General features: G+C 40.9%; 2 protein-coding genes across 5 annotated transcripts in view; one reads left to right on the forward strand and one right to left on the reverse strand.

The window, feature by feature from the left end:
• fwd (phosphatidylinositol 4-kinase beta fwd) overlaps positions 1-2,646 on the reverse strand; it is an 80,510-nt gene extending 77,864 nt beyond the window's left edge. The window contains exon 1 of the mRNA XM_076174545.1: positions 2,627-2,646. The gene's annotated coding sequence lies outside the window, so the exon portion shown is untranslated. The remainder of the gene's footprint in view (positions 1-2,626) is intronic.
• LOC143018942 (estradiol 17-beta-dehydrogenase 11-like) overlaps positions 1-23,495 on the forward strand; it is a 55,723-nt gene that overhangs the window by 15,026 nt on the left and 17,202 nt on the right. The window contains exons 1-4 of one of the 4 annotated variants that reach the window (XM_076174547.1): positions 923-1,050; positions 11,119-11,313; positions 17,965-18,118; positions 19,539-19,628. In XM_076174547.1, the coding sequence (XP_076030662.1) occupies positions 11,213-11,313; positions 17,965-18,118; positions 19,539-19,628 (345 nt within the window). In that variant the 5' untranslated portion in view covers positions 923-1,050; positions 11,119-11,212. Of the gene's footprint in view, positions 1-922; positions 1,051-11,118; positions 11,314-17,964; positions 18,119-19,538; positions 19,629-23,495 lie in introns of those variants that run through there. The other 3 variants (XM_076174548.1, XM_076174549.1, XM_076174550.1) reach the window with 3 other exon arrangements.

Here is a 23,495-nt window from a genome sequence, read left to right on the forward strand (position 1 = left end):
TGCTCACCGCCCGGACGCTGTGACCTGACCGAGAGGCTCCTCAAGAGTGATATAAAATGTGTTTGTAAAACCTTCTGTAGATAACTCTCTAAAGAACACCAAAATGGCCGTAACGTAAGAGTAAAATCTATTCCGAGAGCATCTTCGTTTTACTTCCAACAAAACACTTAAAACTCTCATATACATACATACATACATACATATATATATATATGTTTGTGTGTGTGAATTTAGGGAGCAGGTTTTCTTGGATACATTTTCTATTAAATGATACAGCATACTCAGCATTGGAAATCTTCTTCCTTAAACTTTCTATCCTCGCTATTTTCCTTTCTGTGGGAGGAAGGGAGAACACAATATCACCAAATGGAACCACAGTGATTTTGGAAATAAAAACAAATGCATTACTTAACTTCGATTTTAGCAAAGAACACCAATAAGAGTAAATTAAAATGTATGGAAGCTGTATTAATAAAGAATTACCTACCAGCAATTAATATGCATAGCAAAGAACACCAATAAGAGTAAATTAAAGTGTATGGAAGCTGTATTGATAAAGAATGACCTACCAGCAATTAAATATAATTAAATATGTGTGGAACCCTGGAGCTGTTCGGGGCATCCCACGGGGTGCCAAGAAATATTAACCTATAAACCTCAACACTCCACAGGAGACGTAATCTCAGCGGAAGGGATGAAATCAACGACCAACATTGAGGATTGAAAGTGTTTCATAAATATAATAATACCAAATACCATAGTACATAATTATTTTTAACAGTTTCAACTAAAATGCACAACAAAAATGACTATTTATATCGAATTTAATAACAAGTACAATTTTGACAGTTTGAGAGAAAATGAGGTGAGAACTTTTAGGGCAACCAGGAAGATAGGAGATAAGTGGTAGAGTTATCGTAGCTATCGATTAGATAACGCGATATGATGAAATGTGGAATGTGGTCTTTAACCTACCGATGAGTAAGTTAAATGTTACATTAAGACCAAGGTCCGGTGACAAGAACCTTGAGTGTAACTTCTTCATCCAAGGTAAATCCTATTTACTTGAGCAATACTTATTACCCACAAGTGTTAACGTGTTTTTATTAACCACTTTTATGGCTGCATAGTTAAGTATATGCCATATGAACATTTATTATCTGTATCAGTGTGTAGCAAAACAGGTAGGATGACAATTGTGAGAATTTTATAAGGAGCATATGAACTTTCATCCGTAGTGGCCACAAATTTGTTTGCAGTCGAATGCTAAATTCCTATGCCATTTTAACATTAGCGTTGGCCCCTCCAGGTAGCGTAGTCATTTTTTTACATTGATTCATACGATACAGTTATTTGATTTTAGACGGGAATAGGCCTATGTAAAGAAAGAGAAGGAAGTCGAGGAAATAATATCGAATGGGGGAATGGCTAAGTATATTATGGGAAAATCATTAGATTTTTGAAAAAAAAGTGTCAAATATTGTACAGTGCAGTAATTATATTGCCTATTTGAAATTAGAGCAATTCACATTGGATCTAATCATGTATTAATCCGCCATATTGGTTTTCAAAATGGCTGGCAATGAAAAGATAACTGAAACTGTTTACCCCTCCCCCCCAGAAAATAGCAAATAGTTTTAGTTACAATATTTGGATAAGAAGCAACGAAAATATATCTTTATTTCTGTTATCTAATAATATAAAACAAATATAATAAAAACACGGTGTAGTGATTTTAGGAGGATTATGTACTAAAGATGTTTCATCGAACCAGAACGTAGTATGTTATGGCAAACGATTCAAGAATACTCTAAGATAGTGCATACAATTGTATCATTTTGGTTCTCTCCCTGCTAACTCATCTATTCTGTAATAATCTACAATAAAATTACAAAGATCAGTACACGGACATGATCTAGTGGAGTATTTTTATTGCGATCAGGATGTCCATCCCCACTTATCTAGATTTAGCAAATGCTATTTTGTTATGAACGCTTTATTTCAGTGTACCCCTATTTGATCAGATTTATACTATGAGAGCAATTATAGTCTGAAGTTTACAGTTTGACTACCTGACATTTGCACAAAGAAATTTTTCTTAGTCTATTCACTCATGCATTAACTGGTTCTGCCATACAGACTCATAATTTTTCTCTGGAGTTGTTCCAGAGAAGATGAACACATTCAGGAATGTGCAACTGATTTCTGGAAATGCTGCCCAAGTGTCCTAGGTCTCATTCTTTCTGACACCACAGAATGCCAACACCGTATCACAGTTGGTTATGACATGAAAGAATGGAAGCAATTTTTCTTTCTCCTATAGGATCCTATAATATCTTTTGCTTCCAAAAATATATTTGGTGTTCGGATTTTCTTGTGATCATTCTACACATTGCTGAGCATGAAGGAAAATATCTGCGTATTAGCTTCTTCATGGTTACCCTCACTACACTTGTATATTGAAAATAATTTTATCATGGAGAACCGAATATCTACCAAATAGATATAAGTCCGTTTTCTTTTTTAGTCCACATCCATGAACACCTCTTCTGCCACGAGTAACTTTCAAAGCTTTGACTAATACATTGATTGTAACGTAGGGTAACGTTACAACTGGCAAATTCACATTGTCATGGAAACTCCGGGACGCGGTGGGTTACGGGAAGACGAGTGTCCCCTAGTAGTTTGGAACCTGCTAGGGAACTGCCAGCACCACTTATTACGTAGCAGATAATGCGCAAAAGAGTGTGCAAAGAGGGGACTTCCTGATCACGTAAGATAAGTGATTAGATTAGGTCATTAAAGATCACACACAACGCCTACATGGTTTGCAGTTTGTACATGATATGGACGGTAGATTTTGTACAGTCACATTTTTTTAAATCCGGATTTTACAAGCATTATATTGCCAGTGACAGAACTATCTAATCCTTTAATATAATTCTCTTGGGGTTTGCACATTGATGGTGACGCTAAATGTTCGTAACATCTGATTAGACCTAACTTTGTACACAACCTTATTCTTCCCATGTTTGAGAGGGACTGTGAGACTTGTTGGTTCTCACGAGTAAAGAAGTCGTCCAACTTATTTGTGGATTGACAAGGCATGCAAAGCATGTGCATCCTTCCCAACAGTACACAGTTGCTCTTTAGGAACCTCATTTGACATACATTTCTTGATTGTTTTTGTAATGTTTCCGAGATGGAGCAATGTTGAGTTTTAAGATGATGACCGAAACAGGTGACTGCTGATATTGTACCTGTCATACTGCGACTGGCCAACTTCTTGGCTTTTTTGGACCTGTAACTGCAGTTCCATCTGCGACTCTATTGCTATAATATTTACCATGATTTCACAATTCCTTGAAAGAGACGTAACCACGTACATGGGGTGGGGAGGTGAGGAGACGTGTCACTCCTCGTAATTCCAGGATCGGCGCTTATGGCCTGAATTTTATCAGAGGTTAAGAAAGACTTCATAAGGGCATTTCATTCGTCCAAAATACATGTACATTTTTAAATAATTATTTTATACATTACGGCTGGAAACGACGCGCTGCGACATCCAGCTAATAACAGAGTGTTCCTCATTCATGCTCTGAATTTGACGTACGTTCGTTTTGGTTGGGACCAGGCGACCCAAGCGTTTAGGATAGACGTTCAGAACGTTTGGACTTTAAAGCACCGCCGTGTTAGTCATTGCTGGAGGTAGGATGTTTAGTTACGTACACTTGGGTATTCTCGCGTTGTCGCGAGATTCATAAAGAAAATGTTCACACCATAAGATACACAAAGGGGAAAGAATAGAACTGTGGTCGTACCGAATGTGGAGTGGTCCTGTGTCGCGAAACTCGTATTTGAGGAGCTATCCCCCCACATTTTTAGTACATCTTTTAATCGGCAATAAGTAATGCATTTGTCACTGTGTCGGGATAATTCGGTCAATCCGCTGTTCCCGGTCTCTCTTGCAGGAGACCTGCGGCTCCCAGGTCTGCAATAACCACCGGCTTGTCCCATAAAAGTCGCTCAAGAAGAAAAAAAAAAGTTACTGTGTAAGGTGGATAGTGTGGGATGTGGTTTTTTGTGTCTTCAATGTGATGTTGGTTGTTTCTGTGGCTAGACCTATTCTGAATTGGCATTCCTTCATACACAAGTATGAAAAAGTTGGAGGCTTTTTCAGACTAAATTATCGCAGTTTCTGTACGAATGAAATAAACATAATATTCTGGAAGTGATGACATATGCTATTTCTACTGAAGCAGTAAACATAAAAAAAAAGTGCTGAAACATGCTCTGCACCTCTGCCTTTCATACCTCCATGCAGACGCCGACCGTCATGTTGGTCAAGGTTGAGCGGGAGAGGAAGTAGAAGAGGAGTAGGGGGTAGGGGGAGGGGGAAGAAGAGGGTAAGTAGGAGAAGCCCATTAAGAACAACTAAATCAGACTACCTGCTTCCATGAAGGAGGTGAGGGAATGTTTGTAGGAAAGTGAAAGTACGAGTATATTGAGTTAAAAAAGGATAGTGCCACTGAGCACATTTCAGGAGTTCTGCATTCATTTCTTTACATATTTATTTATAATTGCTCGGAATTTGGAGGGGGAAAACAAGTTGAAACGAGAAGATTCAAACTTGGGGGAAGATTATAAGTAAAGTAAAATTTAGTGTAAGAGAAGGCACGTGTAAATGTTTGCTCTTGTGGGCATGCTATTTTTCAGTGGGATTAGGATTAGCAACATCTTGGTCAGAGCATCAGCTTTCGGTGGGTCAGTTTTTGTGGGAGAGGTACTGGAAAAGCTTGCATGTAATGTCGTCATCACTCGAGCATGTGACGTCATTGCCAAGTATGAAGAAGGCTCTTGCTTTCCCCTTCCCCCTCCCAATGTCCCTCCATCTCCTTATCTTCCTCACAATTCTTCTTCTCCTCCCCACCCTTCCTACTCTTCCCCCTTCTCCCTTTCTTCCCCCATTTTCTCACCAATTCTTATCACCCCCTCCCCTTCCTCACTTCTTCCTCCTCTTCTCCCTTCTTCTCACTGAGAGAGATCTAAGTCCTAGGTGATTTTTTTTTGGGGGGGAAAGGGGTTGATGCTCAGGGGGTGAATTTCGGCTTAGATTATTTGCTTTGAGGTAACAAAAGTTTCGACAGGTATGGAGATTGTAAGGCGAGAAGGTTACTGGTGTGGTGGCTTTGATGTAATCACCCACTTGTTTGATTGTTTCTGGTGAGGATTTCTTTTCTCTCGACAAGGAGATTGGGGATGATGAGGTGGGTTGGGAAATGAGGGGGTGGATTTGTGGTAGAGGAGTGTGGTGTGCGTGTGGGGGTATGTAGGTTTCATGTTCCTGTGCTATGTTATGATTTCTTTTTGGGAATTTATTTGGGTGGGGTTGTTGGGTGCGGGCGTGTGTGTGTGTGTGGGAGTGTGGAAGGTCACAGGGCTTCCATATACAGTGCGTGGTTCTAGCTTCGGCCACCATAGATCTTGGTCTTGTGTTTTTCTAAATCTGATGTGTTCTGAGTCTCGTAGGCAGAGAGTTTCTCGTTCAGAACTGTATACTGTGGGCCGTGAAGAGGTTGTTGGTTTGCATATTTCAGGCGCGGATTCGAAGGAGGTGCATCCGCCCCCCCCCCCCCGCCTCTCTCCCTCGTCCGACAGCTGAGATGCTGGCAAACGGTACTTTATATTACTAATCGTGGTGGTGATATAATGACGACGACGACGACGATGATGATGATGATGATGATGATGATGATGATGATGATGGTGATGATGATGATGAATGATAATGATGATGATGATGATGATGATGATGGTGATGATGATGAATGATGATGATGATGATGATGATGCTTTAGAACTAAATTATGTAATATTAATTTACAATAAGACCTTAAACTTGTTGCAGGCTGTATTTTGATACATTTTCTTAGACAATAGTCTGGGCAAGTTTTTTCTTACTGGAAGGAAAGGGAGTTCTGCCCCCGACCCCGTTCCAGGTTGTCTGGATCCGTGTCTGCATTTAGTTGGGTTCAGGCATGGAGAACAATGTGCGGAGGTTGAGCATGGCGCACATGTTCCTATGGTATGGCGACATCGTTGCCTGGTGTGTCCTAAGCTCTGGCATTTGAAACAGCGGCAAGGGCGTGGGTAGATATTTCCTCACCTAATATCTTAGGTAATTCACGTATAGGTAAGTTAGGATTTGGGGAAGAATAGTCATCTTTATTTATGCCGAGGTTGATTTGTTTACATTGTTCTCCGTTTTCTTCATTCGGCATTCCTTTGTTGTTTTTGTTTTTAGATAAGCTCTCAATAACTGTGCTTCTGTGTCCTTCTGAAGACGTGGGATGTGGGCCACTCCCACACTGTTGAGTGTTGCATGCGGGGAGGAGGAAGAAGAGGAGGAGGGGAGGAGGGTAGTGTGATCATGGGATTAACTCGGTCAGACCACTTCCCACAGGATCAGTGCTTGTGGGAGGGGGGGGGGGAACCGTCTGCAAGAAAATGAAAGGAGAGTTGTGTGCAGGCAGCTACTGCCAATAAGCAAGTTCTTATTTGTTACTGCTCAGAAGGAATAAGAAAGACAAGACGTCTGGCATTGATCAACTTTACTAACGGAGAAGGGATGAGGGTTGGAGATTTAATGGTTGTTGTTGTTATTGTTGGTGGTGGTGTTGGTGTTGTCATGGGATGTAGATTACCAGCGATTCTATCCATATAGACGTTCCCGCGCCGCTGATGATGTAGGCAGAAGGACGGAAACTTTTTTAATGAGATGTAAATTGAAGAAAAAGTCTGAAAAGGAATAAATTAGAGTAGAAGAAAAACACGTGTAGGAGGAGGAAGAGAGGAGGAGAAGGTGAAGGGGATGATGATGATGTGGAGGAGGAAGGGTCGGAGTGAGAGGAGGATGAAGTGGAGGAGGAGGGAGCTTTCAAGTTAACTATGACGTCACGCGGTTGAGTTATGACATCACTGGACTGAAATGAGCTCTGCCCCGTCAGACGACGCAAAGAACAGAAGAATGAAGGAGACCGCAAGAGACCACTAGGCATTTCCATTTCCATTACCACCTATCATCGTCATCCACAAAGGATTAGTTTCAGCTACATGATTACTAAATATTCCACTCGGTGACCACTCCATTGGTAAACCAGCTCTTGCCTATTTCCTTCTTAAATCTAAATTTGTCCAATTGGATTCCATCGCTACAAGTTCTGCCCTGCTGTCTTAATAGGATGTCCTTGTCTGCATCCTCTTGTTAAAGCACTTGATCCGTTTTAATACTTCTATCAGATCACCCCGCACTCTTTCGTCTTTCCAGAGAGTGTAAATTAAGGTGCCTAAGCCAGTCCTCGTAAGGGTATGTTCTAAGCCTATGTCATTTGGGCCATTCTCCTTAGTACTGATTGTAGTCAATTAATATCCATTAACTAAATAATTAATTTATCAATGGAGACCAAATATCTACAGCATAGTCAAGGAGGGGTCTAACGCCAGATAGAGTTTGATAACTACATCTGCATATTTTTTGTAACCATCCTAGCAATACATCCTAATGTTCTGTTAGCTCTGCTCCTGGCGCTAAAGAACTATTTCCTGGATTTAAGGTCAGGACTCATTAACACTCCAATGTCTTTTTTCACATTCAATTTTCTCTAAAAAAAAGTGTTAACTAAGCTATAACTGTTTTCTAGGTTGTGTAAAAATACGTTTAACACACTGCACTTTGAGATATCGAAGTTCATTTGCTATTTCACCAACCATGCAATTTGTTGAGATCTTCCTGCAGTATCCCGGCGTCTTCCCCTGACTTAATATTAGGTGTTCTATTTTAGTGCCGTCCGCAAACTTACCAAAGACTTACACCACTAATGATCTCATTGTCCAAGTCGTTTATATGCTAAATGAACAATAAGGGATCCAAAACCGAGCTCTTGGGAACTACTAGTAGCGCTCCCCCTTTCGGATTTTATACCATTGATAGTGACTCACTGTTTTCAGTTACTAAGCCATGCCCTAATTCATTCAAATAATTTTCTTCCAATACCATGGGTTTTGACTTTATGGTGGGACTTTATGATGGTCTCTAGTGGGGCACCATGTCGAACACTTTGCTAAAGCCAAGGTAAATAGCATTGTAACTATAAATGTTATCTGCTGCTTTGCAGACATTAGTTTAAATAGATAAAATATCGGTTACACATGACCTACCCTTGGTGAACCCATGCTGTGAGTCACGAATCAAACTATGCCTCTTGATGTGAGGTCTGATTCTATTAACTATTATTGACTCCAGTATTTTACTTTTAACCGAAGTCAAACTGGTTGGCATGTAATTGTACATAGAAGACTTATCACTGTTAGGCAGTTGTCCTCGCTGGCGAAGCACGGTAGCTTAAGACACGTGTTTAAAGTGATGTGTGAACGTGTGAACGGGGTATTTGGGGGTTTAACCAACGTGTTCGACAACCAAATACCCCGTTCACACATCACACGTGTCTGTCGAACCGCGTTCGACGAACCGTTAGACCGTGTGAACCCGCTCTAAGACAGCTCTCGGTCGATCTTGCGTACCTGGAAGTAGTAATCCCCAGCTACAGCGAGGTACGGCTCAAAGCGCATCGACAGCTTGGCTCAGGAGCTAATCGGTGCGCGGGACGAGTGGGCTCGCGGTTAATCAGTCCAGGTCATGACCTGACCTGCCGGTATATAACGGCCGGCGCAACCCTACTTACACTCCCCGGTAACAACATACATTTCCATCAAGCCACTCAAAAACTAAAAGCCAGTCCCTAAATCGCTAGCTCCACTGGGACTAAATGCAAAAAACGTTCACGTTCACGTCAGAGCACAGTCAGTTACTCGAACTCGACCCGGATAACATTTCTCCCTGTCTCTTTCCGCTCTACGGAACCTCGACTAACCGCCTATGAGTACCACAAAACGAGCATCGCCACCGCCTCCCTCGAGCAGATTGCCGCCTGGAACTTCACTTCTTCAGTGCCAGATGCGTAGGCGGACCCAGCACTTTCATCGCTACAGGACGACCAGTCTTCTTAGCACCCAACTCTTGCCCTTAACCTGTGGTCCCAGGGGCTGCGCTTTTACAAAAGAGATATACATTCACTAGTACAATAAACTTGTTCTCCCCCTCCAGTGTTTGGCTTCCAGCTAGGCCCACACACCCCTGCTTCCTAACATCAGACATCCCAACCTGGCAAGTAGCAAAACTTGCCGTTTGCGCTCCCAGGAAGTTATCCACTTTTCCCAGCTGCAAGAGTCAGTATTATGTTACTTTGGATAAAAAATAAATAAATAAAAATGGGTAGCAAGAGCAAGTATCATGCATGCGAAAAATGCTTAGTAAGCTGCCACCTTCGGGTTCTTCCCTGCTGTTGACTTGTGGGCGTGAACCCAAACTGCCCAGGTATCGGGAACTTCAGCAGATGGAAACGAGCTTGTGCCAGCAACAGATCACCTTGTCCGGCACACCGAGCAAAGTAACGCAATAACCGTTGCATTCAAGTCAGTCCCCCTTTCACCTGCCAGATAGGAACGATCAGCCCCTACCACATACAATCCACGTGTCATAGTGCAACCCTAACTTTCAGCGATTTTGCACTGACGTTCCAAATGACAGTTAACTTTCTACATTTTAAATGTTCATATCCTCTCCAATGTCGCTTAGAAAGGGCCGAGTTTCATATATCAGTGGATCTGTATCCGGCACCCGAACATCCAGGGGAAGCTGACCTTGCGGCCATGTACGACTGCCCAAAGAACTTGTTCCAGGGTTTTACACCCACCTATGTCCATGGGCATGTTGAACAGCTCACTTGGGTCACAATTTTGGAGCGAGTTTCTTCATGACTTGGTAAGCAGGTCTGTTGTCATTCGCATACTCTCTCATGCAACACATCAACCCATCTTTCTAATAATATATTCATTAAACTACCTTCCGTTTCTGAAACCGTGTCCCCCGAGGGACGCAGCCTCTTTAGATACTCCTTTCTTTCATTTTCCTTGCTGAATACAAATTGTAAAAATATTAATTCCAGGCTGCTTGTTATCTTCGTTTATGTTTTGACTTCCCATTTATAAATCTTTAGAAAAACTGAAGTTCATTATTACATTTGCCTGTCCCTTTCAAGGTTTCTTCCTCTCTTCTAAATAATGTATTCGTTTCTGGTTCATTATTCTTCTTTCCACATTTCCTCTTTATCCGCAAGGTCTCTATTCTGATCTCTATATATATTTTTTTGTTATACTAATCCTTTTTCGACATTCTCACCCACTTATTCTTGGTATACATATTTTTCCTTGTTCAAATGATAAAGATTCACAAACACTTCCCATTTCTTCAACATTTCAATTGTTTCGCAGACTGCAGTTCCTTGTATATGTAATATGGCGTTAGCACAGTGACATTGGCCATAAACAGTGAGTCTATATTTTCGAGGCGGTATTTGAAAATTATAGAACAATCTCCTAAGGAAATATAGACTGATAGATTTCTGTCTAAGGGCAATGATTTCTAAATAGTTGATTGATTTTATTTGTTTACGACGTGCATGTATAATTTGATTTCGCCATTTCCCAAATAGGAGAGAAAAGGTATATTGAATAACCTTTTCTCTTCTATAAGGGATATGGCAAAGTGAAAGTATATATGCACGTCGTAAACAAATCAAATCAAATCAACTACTCCAACCTTCTCAACAGTTCGATAATAGGGTTTTTGTGGCCTCGTCATTGAGTCAAAAGCATTGGATAAAGGCAGTGGTCCATTGCAGTAGAATCTCTAATGTAGGACCTGACAGTCGGAACTGGTTTTGCTCCACCCACTCTATAGAAATGCCATCATCCACCCGAAATAAATTACGAAACACGAAAAAAATCACCTCAGGCTGCATCCATTCATTCACATCTCCATTCACTTCTTTCTCACTCTCCTTTGCTCGACAGACATTCCACGTGCGCAATTATAAATTTGTGCAATGTAGCCTTGGTTACACGTGGATTAATCTGTCGAAACAGGCTATACTCCCTACCCCTTTAACCTTGGGCCATGAATGAGAATTCCGATTTTATATAATGTGTCAAATGCCGTAGATTATTTCAGAGCCGTATTATGGACTAATGATGTTCGAGCGGGCGTGATTTCATCGCACCTTGCCACATCACATCAAATACTTGGTGTTTTCTCATGAACAGTGAGGCGACTATTATTGGTTTCCAACGGAAACATTATAGAGAAGACCACGCATTATCTCGCCCGAAAAAATTAAGACCAGCACCCAGAACAAGGTATAGTATATGTGTAAGAAGGACTATTTAGATTGTATCGTGGCTATGTAATAATGTAGTAGCATGCTATTTTCACCTTAAGTTCTTAGCTGTATAATTGATCATGGATTAGGTTCGTTTTTTATTTTGTTTTATTCTAATAACTATTGTGAAATAATGACTAGGATTTTCGGAATTTGCATATATAACGACGGCATGTATATAAAAAAATGAATGTTGTGACTTCATATTTTCTCGGTCAGATCAAACATGGCCAGGTGCCGGGCTGAAAAAAAAACATGCACAAAGTTTAGGGAAATGCTCCTGAAAACTCTTGGTTTAGTAATATACATTGACATGGGAATTTTCATAGAATTTTTCGTACATAGAATTATTCAAAAATTGCAACTGGCCAAGTCGGATTAGGTTGGGGGTAGGGTAGGGTAGGTTAGGTTAGGTTAGGTTAAAGTCCATGTGGATTAGCTACACTATGAAACCATGGTTTCAATTTAAAAGTGTGTGGGTGGGTGTATGTGTATGGTGATGATGGTTGTTGTCTACAGTTCAAGCTGAAATTAAAAATCAAACCTTTCTGATACATCTAGACAGTGTCCAGTCATAAGTAGAAACAACACAGCCTGGATTACCTAATAACCCATGATTGCTGTGACGTAAAATCAGGAGACCACTCTAAAATTATGAATGAATATAATGCTGTGCATAAAATTATTATAAGAAATAATAATATTGCAATATAAAATAAATCTATCTGTTGAATCATATGAAAACTCTTCAGAACAATCTGTTCGGTAGGACCATATGAATGAATCTTGTGGCTATTCATTAGTGATTGGGACAAGACTATTCAATCTACTTATGACCTGAATAAGTTTCTGCTGACGTGATCCCACCTGTGGCCAAGACTTTCCGTAAACATGACCTAAACTGAATAAGCTAACCTATGCTATTGTAATTTTATGTAACTTAGTGTAATCTTTCCTTAACCTGCATGAATTTATGTGGTATGATTAAATCTTTGTAATCATATTTCTCTTCATTACCTGAGTGGAAAAGGACTGTGTAAGGATAATACTGTTATGCAAAGAAGGGAGGGATGAGGTGGGGGGTAGGGGGTATGTGTGAATGATATTTTGGTGCAGCCATAAGGGATCCCCGTCTTCTCTTTTTTGCATGAGGGGGCAGAGAGGGGGGGTTTGCCGATTAAGTGGAGCGCCCTTGTTGTGGATGTATTGTATCATGCTGCATTGTGTTTGACCAAGGGCAGTTGGCAGATGCAGAGATAACCCATCATCCATGAGGAGCTGAGATGGGACTAATGGTGAGTGAAATGGGTGGGAATAGGTATGTGCCTCTGAGTTTGCTAGCTCCCATAGAAGGGGGGAAAAGCTTTTGGTATATAGATAGATAGACCTGTGGTAATTGTAATATAATATTTTTCATATGCTCTTATTTCTTTTATATGTTGTATTAAACTTAATATTCATTTGTCAATGGGGAAGGGGCTTAGATTGGTCCATATGAAGAAGTCCCCTGTAGAGTATTTGAAGAAATTCTTCATGGCTGGGATAAACATTCTTCATAGGGCAGCACTCGATGAATTGTTCATATGATTTTTTTTTTTTTTTCTCAAGAAGTAGATTGGAAGAAATTCATGAATACATAAGAAACAGAGAAGACATGGGAATTTAAACTTCTACAATTTAGGTGTGGAAGTACAGCCAAGGGTTAATGGAAATAAATTAAAGGATTGGATCACTAAAGAAAATGTGAGGCAGCTAAAAAAGTCATTGTTAAAAAAAAAGGACAAAGGGAGAATGCAAAAAAGTGACGATAGAGAGCCTATGCCAGAAAGCACATAGCTGCAACTGAAGCCATCACCTTTGCCAAAAAGCTAGAAATAAATATATAAGAATCTGAAGAGAATAAAGAAATTTTAAAAAGGTATTATTGATAAGTGTAAAGACAAACATAAACCAGTTTACATGTGTGTTATCAGTAAGCTGGGACACAGGGAAGAATTTCTTAAGTTAAAAATGAAAGGAGAGGTCTATGAAAATGCATAACTTTGGCTGAAATAATGACTCCAGATGAGGGTGTTGGCAGGTTTTGAAGATGGGCTGCAGGGATGTTTCTCTGTGACATCCATCTTGCAGGATCACCACACCCAGGCACCCATCATTAATTAATTTCCATTGCTAAGATCAAGTACAATTTTGCAGGTGTATGTTTGTATCTACATCTTGCTCCTTTGGGCCATTGAGTCATTAAATTTTTTATTGCTATAATACCTAATAATTCATAATTTTATGTACTTAATCATACATATATATATACCAAAGGGTTTTTTCCTCTTACAAGGTAAGTAGCCAAAAAACAAAGGCATAAAATCCACTCCCACCCATTCCATCCCCACATACTCCACACCCATCCACACCCCTCCCTCTTATCTTGGCTCCTGGATGACGGGTCATCCCTGCATCTCGCCCACTGCCCTGGGTCAGAAGCAGTGTCGTAAGATACAGCACATCCACAGGAAGGCTGCTTCATTAAATCAGCAATGCACCCCCCCCCCCCCCCCCCGTCCCCTCATACATAATGGAGAAGACGGGGAGAAATCCTTTTGGGCTGCGTCAAATTATTTCTCATACATACTCCCTCACCCTCCAACCCCCACCCACCCCTGCTTATGCATCACAGCACCATCCATACACAACCATTCTTCATTCACCCCTATCTTCTGTCCTCTTCTTCCTTCCACAACAGACATTCCCCTCTTTCCCAATGCCCCTTTTACCCCATCCATCCATCTCATCCTTGGTTGTCCTGTTATGTTCACTCCTTCCACCTCTACCTTCCACACCTCTTTTACTAATCTTTCTTCACTCATTCTTTCCATGTGTCCAAACCATCCCAATACTCTTTCATCAGCCCCATCTCCCAACTCCCTTTCCACCCCCATTCTCCTCCTCACCCCCTCGTTTCTTACTCTATCCAGCCTAGTAACCCCTATCATACTTCTCACACCTCATCTCAAACACTTAATCATAATACCTAATAATTCATAATTCCTGCTTATTTTCCACTTCTCCACATTCTCCTCTTCAAGTTCATCTCACCAGGGTCATAACTTTTTTTTGTACTAAATTTTCTATAGTTGTAATTCCATGCAATTATGGTTAGACTACATATACTTAATAGGCTGAAGATTGCTGGACCATTTGATTCAGTTATGTAGAAATCTGTTGGAGTCCATTGTTCCATGGAATAGCCATAGGGTACATAGGTTAAGCCATGGTGTTTTATCTGTGTGTGAGTGGTCAATACTTGATATATATTGTTTATGATACATTTATTAGAGTGCCTTTCTGTGATGAATTGGACGGGATATAAAAAGTCAATGGATATGGCATTACCTGGGGCTCATGTATTTACCCAATTGAAATAGTGTACAGGAAAGAAGCTACACTTGTGTGGTCCTGTCACTTTTCCTCCAAATATCATGCTTAATTTTAAATTCACTTTGTTTTAGCTTGGGCTATATCAACTAAGTTATTTCAGGATTGGATGCATCTGTATGTAGAATTGTGTTTCTTGACATCTTTCAGCCTTTTCTAATTTGTTTCCATGATCTGACTCTCCTGTCCTAGCCCAGTAGTTTTGTCTAGTTTCTTTAACATCTTGAATTTAGTGACGCCTATGTATGCATCATGAGTTGCGAGTGGGGTATACGAGAGTTTCAGCATTGGCTTCCTGAATATATTTATTTTGTTGTAGCTGAGTGAACCCCGTATTCTGTGAACAGGCTTGATCACGTTTTCTGTGACGTTATATTTATTCAGGGTGAAAGAGAATGAGTACAACAGCAGTAACTTATATTTTCTGATGCATCATTGTACATCAGGCACAATTATCTATTTAACCTAGTTGTATTATATGGGAAGAGAGCTATGCTTGTGGTGACCTGTCTTTGTATCTCTCAGCATCAATTTTTTTCTTAAAATCTTGAATAGTGTTTGCACACACTGTTTTGTTGTCTAATTTGTTCCATCTAGTTGCATCTCTGTGTGATGGCAGGTCCAATGCTTGCAACTTCTTGTACATTCTATTTATAAGACTGGGGACCACTTTGGTTGCTGCTTCGTAGTGTCTCAACATGGTTTATATCTTTCACTTTGTGAGGGGCTCATACCACTACTGCATATTCTAATTTATGGAGAATCAGGCATTCTATATATATATTTTTTTTATCTCCTTGTCTATGTAGTGAGAAGCTGCTTTTGCTTGCCTGTGTCTATTTGTGTGTTGAGATAGACTGATAAACATGCAGATGTACATCTTTCTTTGTGTTTTCTAGTTTGATCTATTTTATTTTATTACTCTCTCTCTCTCTCTCTCTCTCTCTCTCTCTCTCTCTCTCTCTCTCTCTCTCTCTCTCTCTCTCTCTCTCTCTCTCTCTCTCTCTCTCTCTCTCATTCTCCTCTCTCTCTCTCTCATTCTCCTCTCTCTCTCTCTCTCATTCTCCTCTCTCTCTCTCTCATTCTCCTCTCTCTCTCTCTCTCTATCTCCTCTCTCTCTCTCATTCTCCTCTCTCTCTCTCTCTCTCTCTCTCTCTCTCTCTCTCTCTCTCTCTCTCTCTCTCTCTCTCTCTCTCTCATTCTCTCATTCTCTCTCTCTCTCTCATTCTCCTCTCTCTCTCTCTCTCTCTCTCTCTCTCTCTCTCTCTCTCTCTCTCTCTCTTTTCTCTGTTTCTCTCTTTCTCTCTTTCTCTCTCTCTCTCCCTCTCTCCCTCCCTCTCCCATGCCCTCCCTCCCTCTCCCATGCCCTCCCTCCCCCCCCCCCCCCCCCCCCTCTCTCTCTCTCTCTCTCTCTCTCTCTCTCTCTCTCTCTCTCTCTCTCTCTCTCTCTCTCTCTCTCTCTCTCTCTCTCTCTCTCTCTTATCTCTCTCTTATCTCTCTTTTTCTTTCTTTTGTGTGTGTGTATTTGCACCCATGTGCTGTTTCTTCACCTTAGTGTTCATGATATGAGCCTTTGAGGCTTGACTTATTCTTTGGATATTGAGTAATATTTTCTCCTTAATTCAACAGGATGTAGTGATCTTTGATGTTGGTATTTGGGTGATATTCAGGTCTGTGGGATTATCAGTTGAGGCTGGCATTCAGTTAAATATCTTGTCTTCCCCTTGGGTTTCAAATGTTTCCTATAGCTTGCTTGCTGGCTTTGTTCTGCACATCGGTGTTGATACATGTTTCTTGCCTTATGCTTTATATGCCATGCCATGGGCAGGGCATTCTCTAAGGCAGTGGTTCTTAATCTTTTTCAGTGCCTGTAATCATTGATATTTCAGAAAAATTTCTTGTACCCCCCATCCAATACAAATACAATGCAAACATATGAAAAGGATAGTGATACAAACCTTGCTTTGCTTTCTCATTGTAAATATACAGTGCCATTGCACTGGGGCTGTCATGTCTCGTACGCTCAGGTTAAGAACCACTGGTCAAAGGTCATTACAGTTATGATGGTGGTCTTTTGCACACATAGATATGCACTCACAGGGTGTTCTAATTGCCAGTAACTGCACATTTTTATTGCATCTACTTTATGATTTTGCTTCTGTTCTGTTCTGTGCTTTTAGTAGTTTCACTTACTATACCAATGTATACAACCATCCATGGAACTGATGAAAACCATGGAAACTAGTTATAGAATATGTAGAAAGCTGTTGATAGGTCAATGCTGGGAATAACACTGAAAGATTGAAAATGAGCAATTTGGATAAAATAATAAATTAGAAGGAAAAAAATTATGGTCAGGCAGATATCCAGAAAAAAAGGGATGGCATGAAGTCAATATCCCATATGGAGTTTACTGTAGGAAAGCATGTATGTTTAGAATTTTATACTTACACATACCAATGGCTTTTTCCCCCTTACAAGGGAGGTAGTCAAAGTCAAAGACATAAATCCCCTCCCACCCATTTCATCCCCACATAGTCCACTCCCATTCACCACCCCTGCCTACCTTTTTTCTCGGCTCCTCCTGGATGACAGGTCATCCCTGTGTCTCACCCATTGCCCTGGGTCAGAAGCAATGAAGCAAGACACAGCACATCCACAGGAAGGGCACTTTGATCGGTGACCTCCCTTCTCCACCCCTCATGCAGAAAAAGATAAGATGGGGAGAAATCCCTTTGGGCTGCATCAAAATATCATTCATATATACTCCCCTCATCCCCCACCCATTCCCTTCCATGCATCACAGCATTATCCATACACAACCATTCTCCACTCACCCCCTATCTTCTGTCTTCTCCCTTCCTTCCTCAACAGACATTCCCCTCTTCCCCAATGGCCCTTTTACCCCATCCAATCACCTCATCCTTGGTTGCCCCCTCATGTTCACTCCTTCCACCTCTATTTTCCACACCTCTTTTACTAATCTTTCTTCACTCATTCTTTCCATGTGTCCAAACCATTCCAATACTTTTTCATCAACCCTATCTCCCAACTCCTTTTCCACCCTCACTCTCCTCCTCACCTCCTCATTTCTCACACTCCCCAGCCTAGTAACCCCTACCAAATTACTCAGGCATTTCATATCAAACACATTAATATTAGAATTTGTACAATATTTTATTGTTTCTCATTTCAGGATGTTGAGTATATTGATGTACATATACCAGTGGGTGATGCTGGGATGTGACTTTGTCTACTTTATTATGTGTTCAGCCTACCTAGTCCTAGAAACCCTATGGCATATGTTTTCCCCTCCTCCTCTCAAGACAGTAGTGGGAGAAGTTATTTTGGTGAGTGCAAGTAATATTTACATATATTGAAATTATTTTATTTCTATATTTTATTGGTTCAGATAGGAAAATATTTTGTCAACAGTGATCAGTGTTTCTATTCTTCGGGACAATATCACACTAAGGAAAGGAGGTGGAATCATGGAGGTGGTAAAGGAGAGATTTGAAGCAGGGAGTCGAATGGAGAGTGACCAATTTAAGTGACCAACCTTCTTTTTTTTGAGTGAATATTTGTCTCCAATCATAAAAGATTGGTCCATAAGAATGTCATTAAAGTCCCTAAAATATTGACTACATAAAACATGCAATCAGTGCCTCATATGAAAGGTTCAGTAGGAGTATTGAATAGAAAAAATTGTGAAAGAGTAAGTGTTGGTCTTGTTCCAGAGATTAGATACTGGCCCCTTCCTCTGGGTGAAGTTTAAAAAAAAAATTGATGTGTTCTAGATGTTGGTTGGTTTCAATATAGGGCCACTGTGCCTTTGGGGGTCCAACCTTTTTCCATAATTTTGGTGTCAGATGTCAGAGTATGAAATTTCAGATGGGATCATATAACCTCTACTAAAGTAGAATAATTCAATATTAATCTCTATTAAAATAATTACTACCAGGTAAGGTTTGTTTTGCCTGACACCAATCACACATACATACATGCATATATACCAAGGGCTTTTTTGCCTATACAAGGGAGGTAGCCAAAGTCAAAGGTATGAATCTGCTCCCACTTATTTTATTCCCACACAGTCCACTCCCATTCACCACCCCTCCATCCCTCTTTTCTTGGCTCCTCCATGATGATGGTGTCATCCCTGCATCTCACCCACTGCCCTGGGTCAGAAGCAATGGAGCAAGACACAGTACATCCATAGCAAGGCCACTTCATTTAATTGGCAACCCCCCCTCTCCATCCCCTCCCGCATAAAAAGAGAAGACGGAAAGAAATCCCTTCGTGCTGCAACAGAATACCATTCACACATACTCCCTGACCCTCACCCACTCCCTTCCATGCATCACATTATTAATCACACAAACTTATAGAAAAAATTATGTATGTGTGATTGTGTGTGGTTAAATATTGGGTTGTTAGGTTTGTTTTGTTGTGTATGTTTGATGATCTGTGTGCATACACTTCTATATGGTTGCATTCTAGGGAACCAAATGTAGGTACTAGTATGTTTATATAAAAATTGTTATAGGGGTAGTGTGCTGTGTAGAAGACATTTTTTTAGCAGTTTGTTAGGTTTCTTCAGGAAAACGAGTTATTGCATAACTACAACACTTGGAGGATAATTGATTTGGTTTGGGTACTGTACAAGTTTTGACATTGAAAAATAGAACCTTTTTGTCCATAATTACACTTAAATTGTGTATGATTTACATCCTGAAGTGCTTTTTTGTTGATTTAGGTTTTTATTGGCAGATAACAGGTACAGGACATGGTATTGGAAAACAATTAGCTTTGCAGTTCTCAAGGCTTGGTGCAAAGGTAGTATGCCTGGATGCAGATGAGGTTTGTAACTTGTTGAGTTTTTAGAGTATTTAGATTATGGAGGTGACAGAGAATGGGAGCAAAATATATTTATATGCTGATGATACCAAGGGTTACTGGCAGATAATGAACCAGACAGATATAAAAGCTTCCCGTTGACAGTATTGAAGGCATATAACTTGCAAACAATACTGTAGTGTAGGGGGTTGCACAACGTTGCTTGAATAAAAAGCTATTGATTTGTACTAATCATCAAGTATTACACCACTCATTTTACAGTAGGGGTTGTTTGTTTTAAAGATCCAGTTGTCGTGAATGAATAAAATAGGACAATTTGTACATATCTGTAGCAATGACAAGAGTGGTTAACCAAATTTACAGCAGTAAGACAATGCAGATTAACCCAAAATAACTAAATCTCATCTACAAAAAGACTATAGACTGGAGTCCCTCAAGGTGGAAATCTTTCACCCTTACTGCTCAACCTGGAGCTGCAACGTCTACGTCGTGGGACCACCCCCCAACCCCAAGAGTTGGGGGCCAATCAGCAGCAACTACCCCTGGCCATCAGCTCTACGCAGATGGCACCGATCCCCAAGGAGGAGCTACGCCTACCTGGGGGAGTACCACAATCCTTTTTTTCCAACACACAATGTTACGTTTTTTCTGCACTGAGGGGTCATTTTCCGGCGATCACCCCTCTTCTTCTACTTTTAGCCGGAGATGTAGAGAGCAATCCTGGGCCCACCACAAAATACACATGCCCAACATGCTCTAAACCCATTACTTCGAGCAGACAGACAAAGGGCTCAGTTCAGTGCAATATGTGCAAAAACTGGGCCCACCTCACTTGTACAACACTTGCTGACACAAACCAATACACAAACACTTGGACATGTTCTACCTGCCCTCCAGTAACCCCAATCCCACCTCCCCAACCACAGCCAACACCCTTACCCACTCCCAATTTCCCTTTGCCCTTACCCCCGATTAGTACTCCCCTTCCTTTGTCCCCGATCTCTCCTTTCCCCCCCTCTGACCTAGATCCTACACCTTCCCCACTACCACCCCAACCTCAACCCCAAACGGCAACATACAACACATACAAAACACACAACATCAACATATTACAACACAACATTGACGGTATTAACACTAAAAAACATGAACTTGAACACTTTCTTAAACAACACAACATACACATTGCAATTCTACAAGAAACAAAATTAAGACACTCACACAAAACACCATCATTTCATAATTACACCACCATCAGACAAGACCGGACTGACGGCAATGGCGGTGGACTCATCACCCTGATCCACCATTCCATCTGTTTTGTGGACACAAGTGCCACAACCAAAATTCTCCTCCCTACCACAGATAACACAACAGAAACCCAATCCATTCGTATCCGCACAGGCAACAATTCAACACTAACAATAGTTAACATGTACATTCCCCCCCAATCATCCCCCACAGTTCCAACCACCTTCAGACCTCAACTCAGCCAACTAACCTCAATCCCCAACCTGATCATGGGTGGTGACTTCAACGCCAAGTTGTCTGCCTGGTTTGTCGACAACCCTGACACAGACAGAGGGCTTGATATACAGACTCAATTCGACTCATTGACTATCATGAACAACACGCATAATCATACACATATCCCATACCAAGCCCTCTACACTCCCTCCTCTCCTGATATCACCTTTTGCTCCCCCTGCCTAACCCCAACAACATCATGGAGAGTGGTCGGAGCCCTTGGTTCTGACCACCTTCCAATCATCATCACCACCAAAACAAGATGCACCCCAGCTGGCCACAGACACACTTACACCAATTACAAGAGAGCTAACTGGGAAGCCTTTAATGAAGAGACAGAACAACATTTTGAAACACTTAACAGTACACCAATCACAAACATAAACAATGCTGTGCACGCTTTTAATACAATCATACAAAACGCAGACAAGAGATACATCCCTAGAGGCAACAGAAAATCACACAACCCCAACTTCACACCAGAAATCCAAGGCCTCATCAGACAACGTGACACACTTAAACACGATACCCCCACACCTATCCCTCAAAACATAGCAGACCAAATACAAACACTAAACACTGTGATTGCCAATAAAATACATGAACAAAAAACACAAAATTGGCAAAACTTTATCAATACACTTGATCACAAAACAAACACCAGCAAATTGTACAAAACACTCAACAGCATCACACTATCCAACACTAACACTACACGCTCTCACGCAGCAATAATCACAACAACAGATAATCTACCCTCAAACAGACAACAAGCAAACGCACTCATACGTCATTTTGCACAGACGAGCCATCTTACATCTCACCCTGACGACCGACGCACCATTCGACGTAAGAAAGACTTTCCCACAGACTCAGACTATACACCCTTCATAGACAGTCAGACAAAACTCATAATGCATAGTCTCAAGCACTCATCTGCCTGTGGCCCTGATAACATAAGCAACATCCACCTAAAACACATTGGACCACAAGGTATACACGCACTCACAAACATTGCAAACTACAGCTATTCACACAACACTATACCCGACATCAGGAAGCATGGTAAAATAATCACCATTCCAAAACCGAACAAAGACCCAACAATCCCAACATCGCACCGCCCAATCACACTTCTCTGCACCCCCTCTAAAGTCATTGAACGCCTAATACTTAAACTTGTCACACCATATATTCCCCTTGCTGACTCACAACACGGTTTTAGGCCACTACACTCCACAAACACTCTTCTGACAAACCTCACACAAAGAATTTTAGATGGCATCAATTCAGATAGGCCCCACCACAGAACCCTTCTTATAACATTGGACATTAGTAAAGCTTTTGATGCTATCCCCCGCCACAACCTAACAAATAAAATATATAACACAGACATGCACAATAACACCAAAAGATGGCTGGCCAATTATCTGGCAGGCAGGAATGCTCATGTGTCATATAATGGCCAATCATCGCACATCAGAAACATTAAGAACGGAGTACCACAGGGCTCAGTTCTATCCCCCACATTATTTAATCTATACATGCATGACTTACCCACGCCAGACACCTCAGAAATACAAATCTCTTCCTACGCAGACGACATAACAATCACATGCACACATCGTAACACAGACAAAGCTGCAGAAATAATCCAGCCTTACCTTGACACACTCAACACATGGTTCATCACAAACAGACTCAAAATAGCTCCAACCAAATCTACAGCAACACTTCTCACCAACTGGACAAAAGAACACAAATACATACCTCATCTCTACATCAACAACACTCTAATACCACACACAAACACACCGAAAATTCTTGGTGTAACATACGATACATCCATGTCTTTCAAACAACACCTCACAAACATAAAAAACAAATGCACACCTAGACTTAACGCACTTAAGTCAATCACTGGAACAACATTTGGACAAAACAAAGAAACTAAGATAACAATATACAAACAATGCATACGCTCAGTGATGAATTATGCGAGTCCTGCATGGGCTCCTAATCTCAGTGAGACACACCACAACACCCTTCAAATCATACAAAACAAAGCCCTAAAAACAATTACAGGCTGCACAAATACATCACCTACAGACCATTTACACCATGAAACAAAAGTCCTCAAAGTCAAGGACCACCTCGACATGAGAGGCACACAAACACTTGCTGCAGCCACCACAAACACATCACACCCGCTACACTACATAGCAGAACACTCACACACACCAAGAAACATTAAAACTACACCCATAGACCTTTATTACACACAGATACTCTCTTCTCTTCCTCCACAACCACCAAATACCAGCCTCCGGAAACATATTCATA

This window comes from Oratosquilla oratoria, chromosome 36, assembly GCF_046742065.1.
Source record: "Oratosquilla oratoria isolate Oo_2021 chromosome 36, ASM4674206v1, whole genome shotgun sequence".
Taxonomy (NCBI): Eukaryota; Metazoa; Arthropoda; class Malacostraca; order Stomatopoda; family Squillidae; genus Oratosquilla; species Oratosquilla oratoria.